This window comes from Halichoeres trimaculatus, unplaced genomic scaffold (genome assembly GCF_033239565.1).
Source record: "Halichoeres trimaculatus isolate MK-OKI-2021-1 unplaced genomic scaffold, fHalTri1.1 fHalTri1_scaffold_6, whole genome shotgun sequence".
Taxonomy (NCBI): domain Eukaryota; kingdom Metazoa; phylum Chordata; class Actinopteri; order Labriformes; family Labridae; genus Halichoeres; species Halichoeres trimaculatus.
In genome coordinates, this window is record NW_027437184.1 from 11,430,597 (window position 1) to 11,449,404 (window position 18,808).

An 18,808-nucleotide genomic window follows, 5' to 3' on the forward strand; every position below is an offset into this window, starting at 1 on the left:
AAAGTCAAGTATGCAAGTCTTGTTTACGAAAAAAGTCACAAATTTGTGAGATGAGAGGCAACCATTTGGATAGAATTTATAGTTGCAAATTTGTTTAAAAAAATGTGAATATATGAGAAAAACAGATTACAAATGTGTGACAAAATGTTGCAAATTCTGAAGGAAAAATTACTTTTGTGCAAAAAACTAAAATATACTATAGGAATATAGTTTGAAATTTTAAAAAAGTCGGAGTTTAGAGTCATCACTGCGATCTAACTGCATACATGTTTCACTTTTAAAATTTAAAGTTTGAGTTGTTGGTTTTTCACTTGACATCTGACCTTTTCTGATTTATTATTCTACATTTTTTCTAGTTTTAAAAGTTCTAAAAGGAAATTTAAATCTATCAGGATGTGTCCGTGAGAGGTTTTTGACTTTTTTTTTTTTTTCAAAAGGTATGATTGGAAGCTGTTCTGGCTCTGATATTTCATCCAAACATCCGCATCTTTAAAAAAGCTGTGACCTGTAAAACAGCAATCCATTCACCTTCAAGAGGGCCCCTCCTCAGTGAATATGAGCAGAAGGAGCAGGAGGATCAGGAGGAGCAGAAGGAGCGAGCACAGACTGAGAGAGGGTCACTGGTTTTATTGTTATTCACATCAGATTCTGACTGTCCCGCTGGACTCATCACTTTGAATTAGGAGGCAGCAAAAAGCCTGAGGAACAGCCCGAGGATCAACCCGAGGAGTCAACAAATTTATGGGTTAGAGTGTCCTTCAAGAGGGTTTAGGATGGAGGAGAGAGGAGGAGAGCGGGACTTACTCTTTGAGGGTCTCGAAGCCTTGTTCCTTGTAGAGCAGCTCCTGTTTCATGCAGGCCAGGTCCCGCTTAAGTTTGATTACCTGAGGCACAGAGAGGAGACAGACTTTGATGAACTGAGTGGTAAATGTTAGTGAGTGTAGTTTAGTGGAAGTGTTCAGGGATGCATCAGACTGAGGCTGAGGCTCCTACCCGACTTTTGGCCGTGGCGATTTCTGCTTTCAGGATGTCAGGGTCATATTTACTGGATGAGGATGATCTGGAGTTGACTGGAGGAGACATAAAACAGAGAGAGGACAGAGGTGTTAAATATCTTTATTAGAGATGGAAGCCAGATCTGAAACCGTCGTCATCATACTCACGGCTGGTCTGTGACGTGGACTTGTCCCTCCAGGCATCATTGAGCTGCCGGTACTCCTGCTGCGCCAGGCGGAGCCTCTGCTCCTTTACCTGGTAGATCTCCTTCTGAGCGCTGAGAGCATCGCTAGCCACCGCCAGGTAGTCCCGCAGCATGGCCTCCTGCTCCCGCTGCCACTGGGCCCGCGGGTCCTCCAGCTGTGTGCTCTCTGCATGAGGAGGAGGAGGAAGAGTGTGGTTTGTACTTGCTCTGATTCTTGAACAGTGAGTAAATGTAATTTTTTTCTTAAACACGGCTGAAGGTAGAGATAATATTCCCCACAGTATAAAAAAGGTGATACAGCTCACAGCACAGGACTTCTACATGGAGGTAAACAGATGTGAACTCACTGGTGTTGTGGTCGACATAGTACGCTCCGATGACTGGGTCATACGCCTCCTCCCAGCCGACCGGCAGCTCATCCCCAATACAGTCAGCAAACGTCAGAGGCTTTGTCTGCCTAAAGATAAAACAAAAGCGAAGGCAGATTCAGAAACAGAATCCAGACCACCAAACACCAGAAGCCTCATCGGACAGAGAATTGTATCTGCAGCCTCAAAGTCACCAACATGTCACTGTAGCCTGTACGTATGTGAGACTGTGTTGTTCAGTTTAATCCCAGGGTTTTATCCAAATAGCATCACATTGGTATCTTTCCACTGAAGATAAAAAAAAAATTACTTCCCAAGTCCAGTCACGGTTGGTTGTGTCACTTTTTCTGGTCGTTTTTCAGATTTTTTTTTCTAATGCAGCGGAAAAGTGACAGTACACACAGAATATAACTGAAGTCCAGACGTGTGTTACTGTTGTCAAATTGCTGATAACCACCGATGAAAATACACCAAAAGTGGTCTTCCAGGATAGAAGACACAGACTGTTTGAAAGAAACAAAAGACATTCTTTCATGAAAAAAAATGTTATAAAATTTGTGGGAGATAATTAGAAACAGTTCATGAAAAAGTCACAAAGTACAAATAAAAGAAGAAAAAAAAAGAAAAAATCTGTATGGGTAAAGTTGCAAATGTGAAAGAGGATAATACATTTTGTAAGAAATAAAAAATTATAGTAATAAAAAAATTAATAATAAAAAAAAATTTGCACAAAAACCAAGCGGTATATAAACAAAAACTGACATGCAAAGACATCCTAGAGTACTACAAATGATTCTCCAAGACTGAAGACGCAAAGTATTCACACAAAAGTTACAAACTTTGAGGGGTAGAGAAAGGGAAAATAAATGAGAGCATTCTGAAATAAATGAGAAAAAGTTACTGATGACTGGTAAAAGAAAATTTTGAAAAATGTCAGAATAAAATTGCAAAACTGTCAAGAAGCAAATAGTTGAAAAAAAAAAAAGGATGTGAGAAACAAAAGTTGAATGAAAATAAATGGTTATGTTGATATCAAGAGTGATTATCAAAGAACAAAAATAAACATGAGAAAAGAAGTTTGGAATCTTAAGGACTGACATTTTCTGCGTGAGTAGACATCATGAGGCAAAATACCACTCACACCTGGTGGAAATCTGGAAAACTGAAGAACATAGTTTAAAAACTCTGATGTTGTAATTTTCCAGCATGAGCCTACATTGGCAAGATTTTTGATTAAAAATTCTTCTATGAAGTGGTTGCTTTGTGAATTTAAAGGTTTTTACAGTCTGATAGTTTGATTTCAGAGATGCTAATATGTTTTTCTCTACAGTAAAATTAGAGCTGTGTTGAGGATTCTGAAGCATTCTTGTTGGTTGTGGAGTTATCCCAAGGATTTCTCTGAATGTCTTTGACATAGTGAGAGATTAAGTTTGAAAGTCATTTTCTTTTTAGGGATGTGCTTACACAGTTTTTTTTAACTTTCTGATCCAATCCGATTTTCTCTGATAAATCCTGTACTCTGTTGGGTAATTTCCTTTGTAAATGGCGAACCATATTAAAGTGAGCCCTGTTGGTACCTCCTTGAAGAACACTCATTTTACAAATGTTGCAAGAAGCTGTTTAACTTTCATTACCTTCCGAAGAGAAGTAGTCCCACACAGCGGACATGTTTGACACATGAAAACTGGATCGGTCCAGATCATGTAACAAAATCCAATGCTATCCGATCCCCCAAAAGTAGCTATATCGGGCCGAAAAGTGTTTTGGATTGGGACATCCCTAATAGTCATCATGAAACTTCATACTCTTCATGCACAAGTCTCCTTCACTCCAGACTGCGGCTCTGCTCACGCTACCGTCTGATCTTGACGTCAAAAACCAGTGAATTGGGGGTCTTTTAATTTAGGATTCATAGCTAGGAACCAAAATAATGTTTTTCAGCCAGATGCAGAATTTGTGATTCATAGAAAACTAACAAATACAGTTTCTGTTTGTTACCGTCACTTTAAGGACTCCTTTACATCTTTATCGGCTGTTTACAGGTGTTTTAAACTGTAATATGTAAAAAGGTGGTATACATCTCCAAAAAGTGTGTTAAGAACAAAGTGAACTCAGCTCAGCGTGTCTGTCAGTAGGTTTGGTGTGTGTGTGTGTGTGTGTGTGTGTGTGTGTGTGTGTGTGTGTGTGTGTGTCTGTGTGTGTGTGTGTGTGTGTGTGTGTGTGTGTGTGTGTGTGTGTGTGTGAGTGAAGGGATGGGGGTGGGTTGTCTGGAGTTTCTGAGTCCTCTATTCACCTCTGAAGGGGGGGTGAGCAAAGTGTGGGGCTGAGAAGGAGGAGGGGAGATGGTCACAATGGGAGGAAACCGGCCCGTAACATTCCAGAAGCAGCGCTGACGCATCGCCTGGAGGTTTCTGGGGCAACCCTCGGCCTGCAGCTCGCCGCCGCTGCGCAGAGAGCGGGTGCTAGCTTCACTGCTAACTGCTGAGAGGTGATAGCGTGACCTCTGAGGACGTCTCCACAGGAGTGTGTGTGCACAGCAGGACTAACTCCACGCACATTTTCTGAATTATCTGTGATACATGTGTGTGCTATAAAATATTACAAAACTCTGACCAAGTGACACAAGTTTAAATCAATGGATGGAGCTCTAATCTTCCAAATCATTGGTCCACATTTAAAAGTGGATGAGTAGACAGAAAACAGTCGAAACATGGCTCTATTTCAAACTCTGACAGTTAAACTCACGAAGCTGCATCTCTATCCCTTCCAAACAATCCCATCTTGTGAATATTTCTGCCGCAGACATCACGCAGAGCTCAGAGATGCTCTTCTGTGTTTCGGAGCTGCAGACAAACACAAACAGAGCTGCTGCTCTCTGCTGAAGGGAAAAAACTGAACTGGGTCCTTTTTCAGCTGATGAATAATGAAGGGGGCCCGGAGGAGACCCCCTCAGCGTCGCTCTAAATTTAGCCCAGGAAGACTTCTGCCAAACAGTGATGGCAGAGAGAGCCGGCTGGTTGGCTGGCCGGGTCTCCACATCCCATTATTTGATTCCTCTCTGCTCTGGCTCACTAAATCCTGTCCTCTAATCGCCGCTGACCTAAACTCCTCCGCTAGGCCGTCATCGACATCTCTCCTCCCGGAGCGGAGGACCAGCTGGCCTCCATTTCACTGTCAGTCATTCAATAGCCACTTGTAGAGCTTCTCACATGCCTCAGTGCTTCAGGGCTCAAACTGCTGCTGCACAAGGGGACACTCAGACTCATTCAAACCCTGTTTACTCAATAAATACATGACTGTATAACAAGAGACATCTTCCTCTACTGCACAGTTATCAAACAAATGAAAGGAGGATGAAAGATGAGATTTTCTTGATAAAATAACTGATTCATCACCTCTGATTTTAGTACACAGAACAACTCAAAGGTGGATAACAAAGATAAAACTATGTGCAGCCTTGAGCTGAACTATTTCCTTGAGGCTTTCTTAAGCTAAACCTTAATAAATGAAGAAAACAAGAAGCATCTTAACCCCTCCACATGCTCAAACACCCAAGCTTACCGCTCTGAGTCTGATATCTCAGGCAGCAGACGGGTATCAGATTGCTCAGATCAAACAGCTTGTTGTCTCATGGATCACTGGCGGCGCTGCCAGACATTCATGTGGACTGACAGCCTGCTGGTTATGATCAGTCCCATTCAAATGTCCTTTGAATGAGTGTTTCATGGCTGGTCATTTGAGTTATCGTGCTGCCATTAAAGTCTAAAATCAACGCCTTTTTCTTTCAACTGCATGGTTTTTGACCATTCCAGACCACTGTAGATCAGCCACTACAGCAGGGTTCTCCAACTCCTACCCTGGAGGGCCGAGAGGCTGCAGGTTTTCTTTCCAACCAAAAACTCCACCAAGATTTCACTGATTACCTCAACTTCAAGTTGAGAGCAGGGACTAATCAGTGAAATCAGCTGGTGGAGTTTTTGGTTGGAAAGAAAACCAGCAGCCTCTCGGCCCTCCAGGGTAGGAGTTGGAGATCCCTGCACTACAGTGTTCAAACAAGCAGATTTTAAACCTCTAGATGTGTTCATTCTGTTTTTGATGTAAAAGAGGAAAGTAGGGGCCCCAGAATGGATCCCTGAGGCACACCACATAACAGAGGAAAGAACTCAAGAGACGGCAGGTAGATCCAAAAGTTGCTTGCTGGATGTTCAAACTGGGTGTGTGAAGATTTTCAAGCCTCTTACATATTCATATATTGGATAAATCCCTCAATCTGTCTGTGAACAGATCAAAACACTCAGTTCTAAAAATAGCACTATTATCTTTACCTGCAATTTGGCTGAGGTGTTTCACTTCTAATTCAAACATTACATAAACATAAAAGTCAATTTTATCCCCCCCCCCCCCCCCCCCCCCCCCAAAAAAAAAAAAAAAAAAAAAAAAAAAAAAAAAAAAAAACTTTATCTTGGATTGTAAAAACACTAAAATGAGAATCATCAGACCCAAAAAAATATCCCAAGGAAAAATACTACACTATATACTAAAGTCCCAGGTTGAATGTTATATTTAACCACAGCTAGGGTAAATTAATCCAAAATCACCTGCTGAAAAAATATAAATGAGCCACTTGTTAATAGCAAGTATTGGTTGTAAGCTGCAGTAGTTTTGATCTTTGGTTATTCTGTCTTATATAACCTCACAAATAAACATGACTTTGAGTCACATGCATGTTTTTAAGGAGCTTATATGAGGAGGACTAAACTCTGCATTCTTCTGAAAGTGTTCATTCATTTACAGGCCCTGCTGCCGTATCAGCCAGAGCCAAGTTCAAACATAAAAACACACACACACACACACACATGAACACACTCCCTCAGGTTTCACATACCAAGGTAAACAGCCCGGCTGGGCCCGCTGCACTAATGCAAACTGACAAAGCGTGCGGCAGAGTGCAAACACACAGGGAGGCGGGCTGCATATCTGAACGATGAGTCAGAAATGTTCATTCAGAGCGGCGTATAAATTCCTCAAGAGGAGTTATGAGGCTCCGAGCTGCATTTCACAGCAGCTCAAGGTCCAACACTAAAACAATCACACACACTAATCTCCTTTCACACTGGCATTATACTCCTTTATGCACAACTGACAGAGCCTAAAAATAAAGCATGCTTCTTTTATGATAAGCAAAAATGCACCATAAAAACAGATGAATTACAACAGCAATCTCTCTGCACATTACCCTCCTCATCACGTCTCCTTATCTCACAGATAACATTCCTCTCTCCTGACGACATGCTCGCAGTGCGTCACTCAGAGGGTGGATGAAGAATTTATAAAGGTTACACAGAACGTCCTGGAGGATGCCTTTATCTCCAAAACACCCAATTATTTCTCTTTCCTCTTCTTCCTCAGCTTTATTTCTGTGTCTCTGACTTGTTCAGAAATCTGGAGGTTATGCACGGTGCTTAATGCTGAGTCAGAATCAGACCGAAGCTTGTTAGTCATGACACATAATGATGTTTTTTTCAGTTCATGGCGCACGTTTCTTAGACTTTCTGACGCTGAAATACCTCCACTTACTTTCTCTGAGTTTGAGGACACACTATTTTGACATTTAACCAAGTAAAGGCTAAAGAAAAGGCAGCAGCTCAGCTAGCAGCCCCTGAAAAAACACTGATCTTTCACCACAGACTTCTAGCTTTGTGTTTTTATTCTTTTTATATCTGGATCCAGATGTTTCTAGGCCCAATTATGCTCAATGTTACAGATACAGAGCCCTCTGTCCTTGCTCTGTGTTCATATTTCTGCATGTTTCGGAGCAGTAACACTGGAAACCATGGGGGCAGTGTTGCTGTTACTTCCCGACACGAAGGAGAAATAACAACTTTCGCAATGTATTTAGAGCTATGGTCTACAATTTGGAAGCTTTGTATATCTTAATAATATTGGTTATAGGGCTGTAATGGTCCTATGGTCCAATCTACACAATATCCGAACCGCGCATGGTATGCGCGGTTCGGATAGGTACGTGAGTCCATCCAATCAGTCTCCTTCGCTTCCCACCGTCATGCCCATGGTCCCACCTCGTCCTTCCCCACTACCCCTCTCACGTCAGCTACTGCTGCTCAGCTACCTAAGCATCATGGAGCCACTCCGAGACAGCTGAGCTTCTGTTGAACAGTGAAACACTCAGCTTGACCTTTCAGGCAGAAAAATTATCACGTCCTCTAATTTGAGGATTAATTTGGGGTAAAGCGAAAGGTAAAGCCTCGCCAACAGTCGGCTCTGCTCTGATCAGCTGGCAGTGGCAACACCAGACATGCTTCGCCAGCTAATTCATGGTTTTGATCGCGACGGTCTAATTGAAAAAGCTACCACTGTGTGTTACAAGGAGGATGACTTTCTTGTTTGTTACATTTTCTGCCGGCCGCTTCTTGCTCTTTCGGAGGGGTAGTGTTGTTAGGAGGCGAAGAGGGCCATACAAGCTGGGGGGCAGGATCTTGGAACACGGAGGGGAGAGGTGAGTGAGGCTGCGTTTTTCAAATGTGTCTCATCAGCCAAACTGGGTTTCAGATCGTAGACCATAGCTTTAAATGCCTCACCGACCCAGAAAACACAGCCTCTATTTTTGTCTATTATGCAAACGGTATATTAGCAATACCTCCTCCACTGTTGCTCTGCTTGTTTTTGAGTTTGATGTCACTGATTGTTCACTGTTTGTCCGAGTGAGTGGAGGGGGGCTTAGCCATAGGTTGACTGTGCAAAACAAACTTTTGCTAGATTTAATGTGTTGTTACTGATGTGAAAACAGTTAGCCCCAACATTTTTCACTCAACACCAGCCATTCATGATATCAGCATTACATATCGTCCCGCTTGCTCCCTAATTGTCGGCATCAGCAGCTGAAAGTTAGTCTATCACAGAAGGAAACTTGGCTCCTGACAGAAACCTCGAGAGTAATTTGCAGCTCAGCTAGCAGCCCCTTCATATCAGCCGTCTTACTGCTGATTTTAAACATTACAAAATGCTTTTAACGTCAACGTCAATTTAGTTTGCTAACTAAAATTTAACTTTTAAGACCAAAGGCCGAATGTAAGAGATCATAAAACAGTTGTATCAGGAGCACACTGTGACCAAACAATCTCATTCATACACAGATGAAAAAGCACAAACTGATGGGATAATAAAAGACATCAGATGTGTGTGTGTGTGTGTGTGTGTGTGTGTGTGTGTGTGTGTGTGTGTGTGTGTGTGTGTGTGTGTGTGTGTGTGTGTGTGTGTGTGTGTGTGTGTGTGTTACTGTGGGGCTCTCCTCAGGACATAAAGCTGTCAGGGTAAGATTTTTCTAAAACCAAAGAACCAGAACAGAAAGTTTTCACATGACTGCTACAGAGTCTTCGCAGCTCAACCCTCCTTCATTTCTTTTTCTGAGCTTTATCCATTATCATCAAAGAATTATCATTTAAGACCTCAGGCTGACATTCAGCGGTGGACGTCTAACATTTGTAAATTAAGCTTTTGTGTGGGCAGAGAGGTAACTGTTGAAAGCTGAAGAGGCAGAGAGTTTCTGCAGACTTTACAATAAAAAGCAAACATATACTCTCATAAGCTCAACAGAAATATGAGGTTAAAAGAGAAAAACTGTAAAAAAAAAAAAAAAAAAACTCAGGGGAGCTGTAAACATCACATAATGATCGTTTACTTCCCAAAGAAAGTTTCCGACACTCATAATATCCAACATTTGTGAGCCAGGAAAAGACTTTCCTCAGAGTGCATCAGATTAAAAACTGAACCACTATTTCTGAAACTTCTCAAAAATCCCAGGATGCTTTTCTTTTTTTCAGCTCTGGAAGCTGAAAACTGAGAACTTTGGGGCTGTGGGCAGGCGTTTCCTCAGTACACAGCATGTTTTCTCTTTTCCCTTCATTTTCCCATTCCACTCGTTAGGGCCCTATGAAATCCATTTTATTTTGTTTCTTCTGTTTTTTTCTTTATCCATTTTAAGTTTCTAGAATTCTGTTTTTTATCTTTTACTCTTACTTTACCACCATAGAGTGTGTGCTTTTTATGTCAGTTAAAAATGTCTGTTAATGAAATGCCAAAATCCTTAAAATATTAATGCAATACATAATCGCTCAGCATTTTGAGTCGAAACAAAATAATGTTGGACTAGCGCCAATGCTCGTCTGGAAGAGTGGGGTTGGTCTGGCTAGCATTAGCAGCATGGTGTTTTTCTTTGTTTTTCCCATGGCTTTTGGACGACAAGTTGTCTTCACATGAGTTTCTAGTCAGAAATATGCTAGCAGAATTTTGCTGTGGGTCTGTGCAGCATTTTCAATTTATGCAAATGCAACATCAATTTAGTTACAGGCAACATCAATTTAGTTACAGGCTTTATCTGTCCCGTGCTAAAGTGCCATGCCAAAAACAGACATCAGAGGGTAACTTTAAAATTACCAGCGGTCCTTATGTAATACTACTCCCGTGTGAGTAGTACTTAAGTCACTGTTTCAAGTGGCCTTCCACATGTTGTTCAGTTCAGAAAAAGGCAGGTGAGTGTTTGTGAGGAGAGGCCATAGGGGATGCACCAGGGGTTCCACAAATGAGTGGTCCCCAGGAACATTTCCCCAGACAAACTTTCCCTCACCTAAAGATGACAGCATTAACAGTCACATGATGTCAATATCTGTGATACTCAGTTTTTATTGGCCAATTCTGTCTACAATTCAGTGAATACGAAATCTTAAGGCCCTAACTCATCACAGACGCCAAATAATATTGCTTGTGTTGTACGTCACTTTGGACAAAAGTGTCTGCCAAATGAAATTGTAGAAATTCTAAACCGTAGAACTGTAGAAAATATGTACATTTCACTTAATAGCTGTTTTTAAATCCTAAATTGATGCTACAGCTGAAATGGTTTTGGTTTTAGCTCAGTCATTGTTTGCTTCCACCTCCCTGAACTGAAAATCAGCAAGGACTGACCAAGCATCCAGCAAAACAGACTGAACACAACAGCCACACTACCTTCAAACAGTTAAATGTTCTGAAGTCCAAGACTGAAAAATGAATTAAACCGTGAAATATGCAGCATCTTGGAGCAACTGATTTATGAATGGACAGGAGTCTCCCCACTACTCAGCTCTCAGAGCTGAATAAAAGAGATGAATGTGCCTCTGCAGAGTATTTCTGCACACAGTGAAAATGTGTTGCTGTTTTGAAGAGGAGCACTCTGACAGAAACCCCTGTCACGCCGTCTTAAAGTGTCCTCTCATAAATAACCTCTGAGTTGGTTGGTTATGGATTAAAACCAAAACGCAGCCTCTGTTTGGATCCCAGCGAACGGTCTGCAGGGCCTCACGTTGCACTTTGACCCTGTGCACCTTGGCAGACTGTGAAAGACATTTCTCATGAATCAGGCCTTTGGATAGCAAGTCTGCGCGCTGCTCGCTCCTTCACGTCATGCGTTTCTGGAATGTGTGTGTTTTTGAGGACTTTGTATCAGAGGGCTTCTTGTCTTTGGAGAGTCCTCTAAGGTGCAAAGTGAGCTGAGGAGTTTCAGTGGAAGAGGAAAGTCTTCATTCCATCTGCCAGACTGAATGCACAACAACATCGACAAGTTTGTTTCTGCAGATAGGAAAAAAAACGAGTCGACGCCAACAACCAATAAATCACCGTTTACAACACAAAGTTACAACCTAAGCCAGAGTGAGAATCATTACTGAGCTTTAAAGGTTACTGTGCAGCTACAGAACCCGAAACTCCTCAGCCTGTGGTTTGATGACTGAAATATGCACAAACAGGAGCTGACGATCACAACAAAACACCTCATGTTTGATGTGCTGAGAGCAACAGAGGGTAGACTCTAGGAATATTACAAAGAGGATGACGAAGATTTATGGTGCTAGCTAATACAACAAAACACTGAACAAATATATGATATTTAACTTTGTGGAGACAAACATTTGCAGCATTTCTTCAGTTGTCCCTACAAATGTTTTTTGCAACTTAAGTCTGCATATTTTAAAAATAAACCAAGAAACCAAAGATTTACAATAAACTACTGTGATGCTGTAGAGTGGCTGCTTACACTTTTTCACAAATGTAAACAAAAGTGTGCTTAAAACATACTTAACAAAGCGTTATGATCTGGTGATTCAAATTTCTGAATGATACAAATGTTTTATTTGTGGCTTTCTGCCAGTATATTACCGTAATATCTGGAGTATAAGCTGCACTTTTGAGACCTACTTTTTTGCCTGAAATGTGCAATTTATATTCTGGTGCAACTCATAAACCAGTAGAAAGTTGCTGAGCAAGGTTTTGAGGTGTGATGCATTAATTTTCCAGGAGATGGCGCTAATATAAACTAGCAGAAGCTTTGTCACGATAACTGGCCACATGACGGTCAGTGTTGCTACTATCCGAACAGCTTTCCCTGCTGATTGGCTGTTACCCAAGTCAGTGCTCTTCATGTAACCGATCACATGGTGCTGTGGGTGGTACAATACTGGAAACAGAGTAGTAACTACAGACAGAGAGGGCGTGGCATCAGAGCAAGAACAGCCCAGTTTTAAATTGTTTCATGTCGGCCATCAGATTTTTTTTAAAAAGGCTGATGCCAATATGCCTCAATAAAGCCAGGCTCTAATATAATAACAGACTAAAGCTTCAAGACACAAACTACTAGGGATGGGCCAAAAATCGTAAATCGATATATCAGGATTTTTTGTTTGACAATATCAAAATCAGAATTCTTTGTCAGCGTTTTGATTTTTTTTTTTTCAAATTTAAATTCTTCATTTCAATCTTTGTTTATGAACTGGATCGGAAAAGAGTTACCACTTCTCTCCAGCAGGGGGTGTGATATGTTTCTTTCTGACTCATGCGATGTGCATTTTATGGGAAAATGTGGCTCCTGATGCAGCCTGTAGACATAATCATCATCAGTTAACTTTTTCACTTGGTCTGGTGTTAAAAAAAACAAACTCAAAATCGTAAAACTTGTAAACACTGAAAAAAATCGCAATTTAAATTGCATTCGCACCCTCAAAATCATAAACGGAATCAAATCACAAGAATGGCATATCATCCCAGCCCTACAAACTACATACTAAAGTTACTTAACCCGAAAACTTTATCAATGAGTTGAGAAAAATTTTTGGATTCACGGTCAGATCAGGGATAAAAGTTCTGTCTTTGAGCTTTCCCTTTCCGTGTTTGAGATGAGAGATGATGGTCTCTGAGAGACTGAAGCTCATTGTATAGCTGATTCTTTATTCCTGGATTAAAGCATAAACTGCAAACATCAAACATGTAAAATTCAGAGAAAAGCACAGAAAGCAGTAAGAATGTGTGTGTGCATAAAAACAAGCCATAAGCCTGTAGAATTCCAGACATAAGCCATTAAAGGGATTTGATGTCCAAGTCCGAGGGGTCTTAGGTAACGGGGTAAAGATGAAAAACCAGTCCCGGTGAAAATCCTCACATTGCTGTTCTGTTTTTGTGCTGTGTCACGTCAAGCTGTATGTTCGGCACTCCATGCCTATTACACCCGTCATCTGATGGTCTTTAACCAAGCTAAATAATCTGACTGGATAAGGAAACTTTTACCTCGGTTCTACTGAAAGCTATTTCTTCATTACAACACCTGTGACTGTGTAAATATTTGTGCGACATCACTCACGGCTTTTACATGTGTCCCACTCTTACGTTTAGAGTCAACAGCCTTACACAGGGACGTCACGGGTGAACAGGTTCACTGACAGATGTGATCATTTCAGCACTGAGTGGGGGATAAATGAGCGAAATGAGCGAAATGAGCGAAATGAGCGATCACCGCAGGATGGAGCACACCTGGGTCTTCCGACAATTCAGAGACAGATTCCTAAGGTCTGTTTCTCTTTCAAAGCACTCAAAAGGATCCTTTAATCCTGGTGTAAAAGTGTGAGCTTACTGCAGTATGTTGATTTTCTTCCATTTATTTCAGCAGACCTACCCGTGTATAGTAAACATAGGGGTGAAACAATTTGTTTTAAATATAATTGGATGCGTCTTGTGATTCGTGATTGCCGATACGATTCAAGGACGACACTGGTTCATTTAAAACAATACAATCCGAAAGTATTTTGTGATTTAAAATCGATTCAGTAACTTCTTTGTCAAAATTCAACCAATGTGACTGTGAAATAAATACTTGGATTCTGGACAGTGCAGGTGAAGTGTCCTAGATTTCTGTTCTTTCTTGTAAGGGAATCAAGTATGAATTAATCATGGATACAAACAAGTAACCAACAATTGATGGCAAATACATTTACAATTTATTGGATTAAAGCACAACCAAAACTTCAGGTTGAATTAACAGGAGGCTAACCTTTTGCCATGCATTATTTCCTAGAATCAATAGAATCCATTTATTACCTTTTGAAACAATGTTAGATATATATGCCGTCCTCATGGCCAACTTTCTGATTACAGATCAATGTGGTTGAATCATAGGGATATAAATTGATACACTGATGAAGTAGATGAATCATTACAACTCAGTTATATTTTTCAAATTAATTATCAGAGTCACTTCCAAATATTTCTGTAAGACACACAAAAAGCTGGTTAAAAAATGAAGAAATCCTGTGTTTCTTTTTGTTTTTGTTTTTTTAATCTTCTTTGAATGTTTGAATTATGAGATTAAATATCATAATAATAATTTTGTATTTTTTACCCTTCCTACCCTTCCTCCTTCTTGTTGTGTTTTCATTTGCTGAATTTTCTTGTTTCAAAACAGTTTTATTCTGCAACACATTTTTTTTTCAGGATAAACTTTTAGTCTCAATGAGAATTTTTTTTTTTTTTTCAAATTTGAACTGAAGCTATCTGTCAATATCATATTGTATAGATATCATATCTACAGAAGTCAGTATGTGTCAGGATGAAAAGATCGTTATAATTGGGATCAAAAAAGTGTTATAAGAATTACATATCTCAGATTTCTTTATATGGAGCCCTTCTTCAAGACAGCTGCACTGTGCTGAGCAAAATCAAAGAAGGCATGACTTTTAGATGAGTTACAGAACCGTCAAATGTCTAATTTTTTTCTTTCCAACTCTGAGAGAAACTAAAATGTCGAGCTCATGGAGCGCAGATAGTGTAGTGGTTTAGGTCAGGCTCCATGAGCTTCACCCTTGCAGGGGTAGCCCAGTTTTGAATCTAGCCTGTGGCCTCTTTCCCACATGTTACTCCCCACTCTTCTCCTCCTGCACAGTAAATATCTGAGTGGAGCCAGGCGACAAAAAATATATGATTTAATCATAATTCAATTATAAATTATGATTTTGGGGGGAATATTTTCTTAGCTCTCCTTGCTGACATGTCTTGCCATTCCTGAAAAAAAACTACATGAAAACAGCAACTGTCAATCAACATTAAACGTGACCTAAAATTCAGTTTATAACCTTTAACTATTAAAAAAACTAAACTTTTCAGAAAAAGAGAGGACTTGAACACAACACAGCCGAATAATATCTTCATATCACCACAGCATACAAATGTGGGAAATATTTTTTCCAAGGTGTACTTATTTTTTTAAAGTTTGACTACAGTTCATCTGGAATGACTGGGAAAACAGCGTTTTTGACCTATACTGCAGCCAGTCACCAAAGGGAGCAGTTTTTGTGATGACCCAAATTTGAGCTGAGCAAGATGACATCCATTTTTTTTGTTGTTTATGCTAAAATCTGACAGCAAATTCAGAATTTCCTCTCTTAGTCAGAATTCTGTCGATGGGTTCAAACTTAAGTGTGATATCCATCTTTTTGTCAGAATTCTGACAACGTAAACAGTTTGAATTTTGTCTTTTTGTCATAAGTCTAATCAAAGTCAGGATTCAATCTGGTGTCAAAATTCTGAGAAAGTTCAAATTTAGTCTTTTTTCTCGGACTCAGCTTAGTCATCAGAATTCTAAGTTAAATTGAAACAAAAAAGAAAAGTATTTTTGTTTAACTTTTGAGACCTAAGTTGGAGTTATTTGGCCAAGAATTGTCCACAAAAGTTTGAAATCTGTGTTTTTGCCAAAATTCTAAGATCAAAGTTGAAAGTCCTTTTGTCAGAATTCAGAGATCAGAGTCGGAGTTGTCTTATGTCAGAATTCTGTCGTTTTTTGGTCAAATGATCAAAAAAGTTTCTTTTCCTTTACTGGCCCACAAAAAAAAGAATTGTGGCCCTTACCGTCCTCCGTACTACCTCACAGGATTAAGTTTGTCTACTGTTTCTTTTCACAACACTTGTGCCTGCATCGTGTCCCTGCTGAGTCCAAAATAAATCCAAAAAGGTTTTTTTTAATCACCTGTGAAATTTTAACAACACTGAGAAACAGCACTTAATGGACTTAAAAAGTCATAGTTATCTGATAATGTTGTGACGCAGTGTGTAAACTGTTTTTAGTCATTTATTCCAAGAGTAAAGTTGTAAAAAGCACCAGGCATGAAATCAGCTAAGACTAAAGAGCACACGGTGTGTATTAAACTGCAGGTTAATGCTTTAAAAGTTTGGAAGTCATCTGACAATAAAAGGGAGAATATATTTTGAATAACGTGCATTTGCAAGGCAATGTGTTCAGTTACTGACTTTGCATGTTAGTGCAGACGCTACAGGAGGTCAAAGGTCATCCACCTGCTTGGTTACAGCAACACCACACACACACATTCCTTCCTACCTGTCTCTGGGGTCGATCCAGCTCGTGCACTGGTTAATGTGGTCAATGTAGTAGACTTTGCCATCAAAGTCTCTGGCTTCCTCCCAACCTTCAGGTAGTGGCAACTCCTTCCTTGGCATGTCAGACGAGTCTCCATGTAATAAACTCCTCTCTAATCAAAATCACAACCAAGAGAAACCATCGCTTTTCTCTCTCATTGTCAGCATCAATACAAGATGTTACTTCTGCCGACAGAATCCAAGGTGAGGTCTGGATGAGGCCATGATAAGAAATTAGGGGTGGGACAAAATGACCAGTATGATGACTATCACTGGAAACAAGTGTGAGTTATTTACTTTAAAATTCTATCCAATGTGTTCACAGTTTCATGATAATAATCCTTTGAATTCTTCATTTAATCCGATATTATAATGTTATATTTCATAGAAAAGGTAAAGGGAATTGTATTTAGAGTTTGCCTCAATAATATCAATCCATAATAATCCACAGATTAACAAGATGAAATAGGAGGAGTGTTATCAGAAGAGGGTGGAATAGTCCCTCTAAATTTGCTCCAATTCATTCCAATGTGAAGTCATCCGGAATATTAACACCAAATAGTGGTGCTATTTTCCCACTTGTGAGCGCTGTTTTACAACTTTCCCCGTGGGTAAAACTTCTCACAGGGCTCGTTAAGACTTGTAAAGTAAGTTATAATCCTTCACAGTCCACAGAAGTGCCGTGTGAATCCGTTAAAATCCCCAAACTGTGCCGCTCTCCGCTCCGTCTCCGTGCCTACAGGCCACCATGTTGAGCAGCAGTAACCGATGCTAACCGCCAGCAGCCGGGGGAATGAGCTGTCTTGAACAGCCGCTGAGGAGGATCAAGTAAGGTCCGGATCCTCCAACGTTAAAATCCGGTTAATCCGACAAAAAACTTCTGTTTGGTTCTGCTAAATTATCCTTTTAAACCAGAGCAGGAGGGAGTCAACGGCGGCAGTAAAGTCTTGCCACAGTCCCGATGACTTCGGCCGGGTCGACCACTGTCAAGCTACACGAGATTCGTGCTACTTCCGATGGAGTTTTCAAAATAAAACCTGAAAAATCAGTCGACACTTGTATGACTTCCGGTTATCAAGACTACTTTAAACATTTTCATTTTTAAAAAGTCATGACGTGTTGTGGCTTTTTGAAAAAGCAATCAATGATTTAATAAATAAGTTGCTCTTTGCCTCACATTTTACAGCATTTATTATACTACTTCTTTTTATTTTATACTACTACTACTACTACTACTACTTATTATTATTATTATCATTATTATTATTTTTTATTATTGTTATTATTATTATTATTATTATTATTATTATTATTATTATTATTATTATTATTATTATTAAATATAATATAATAATAATATTTAAGTATTTTGCATTAAGTATTATCACCGACTTTATAGAGATAAATACCTTAAGTTTAATCAATTATAAGTTTAAGACACCATTTGCTGGTATATACAGTTATGACTATTAAAAACACCAAATAAGCCTCCAAAAATGTAACAACCTTGATATCAAATTCTCATCTTTTACAAAGTCGTGATTAGTTTTTGCCAAAAATGTTTCCTCAGAAATTATTTACCAAACAATGTGAGGCAAAATGTGGCACATTCCAGCAACATGAGAATTCAAAGTGCATCACAACACTTAAAAAGAACCATTATTAAGGTCAATAAAATACAGCTGTGCCCAATTAATCCTTTTCCCCTCATAATTGGATATTTGATGAAGCTCTCTGAAAAGTTTTTTGAATAAAAAAATGTGTAATTGGCAGACAAGCATGGACAAACAGGCAGGCCCACAGCGCCCTCACTTGGTCAAAAAGTCTTACTGCTGAAAGTACTGCTGAATGGTTATATTTCAGTTATCTTTGGTCTGATTTGAATAGGAAGAAAGGATTAATTTCTGACAACCTGCTGCTGTGATGCCACTGGTACAAAACTGTTTTATATTACAAAGACATTTTTGTAGATTACATAAGTGTGCTGAGTTTTCTATGTGATTATGAGATTAATCTTTGAATCCTAAAGCACAAAAAAAGAAACATGGGAAGTTTTGACTTAAAGCTTAATTCACTTGCACACCAATAATAATTGGTTTTGAAAGTGGTCCTAAAAAAATGCAGGCATAATATGAAATAATACACCAAAAACAGTTTTCAGGACTGTGGGGACAGTTTTTGTTTGATGAGTTTTCTTTGCCTGGCCTTTTCCTATTCAAAAACTTTGTTTTCTCTACCTAAACTTCTGCTGTTGTCTTTGGTTAGATTATTATTATTATTATTATTATTATTATTATTATTATTATTATTATTATTATTATTATTATTATTATTTGTCAGGGTTGTAAAATTGTTAAATTTCGCTTTTTAAAGCAGTGATGAGGACCACCTGTATATTTCTGACTAATGTGTACACTGCGTAGTTTTTATGAGACATTTTCTCAGCTCAGATCAAACTTTTAACTCAAATATATTTCCTCATTCAAGAATTCAC

General features: G+C 39.5%; 1 protein-coding gene across 1 annotated transcript in view; it reads right to left on the reverse strand.

Annotated features, from left to right (window-relative positions):
* wwc1 (WW and C2 domain containing 1) overlaps positions 1-17,294 on the reverse strand; it is a 46,952-nt gene extending 29,658 nt beyond the window's left edge. Inside the window, exons 1-5 of the mRNA XM_074671624.1 lie at positions 16,277-17,294; positions 1,549-1,658; positions 1,164-1,367; positions 994-1,070; positions 805-884 (exon numbers count right to left, since the gene is read on the reverse strand). Of these exons, the coding sequence (XP_074527725.1) occupies positions 805-884; positions 994-1,070; positions 1,164-1,367; positions 1,549-1,658; positions 16,277-16,395 (590 nt within the window). The 5' untranslated portion in view covers positions 16,396-17,294. The remainder of the gene's footprint in view (positions 1-804; positions 885-993; positions 1,071-1,163; positions 1,368-1,548; positions 1,659-16,276) is intronic.
* Positions 17,295-18,808: the final 1,514 nt, after the last annotated feature.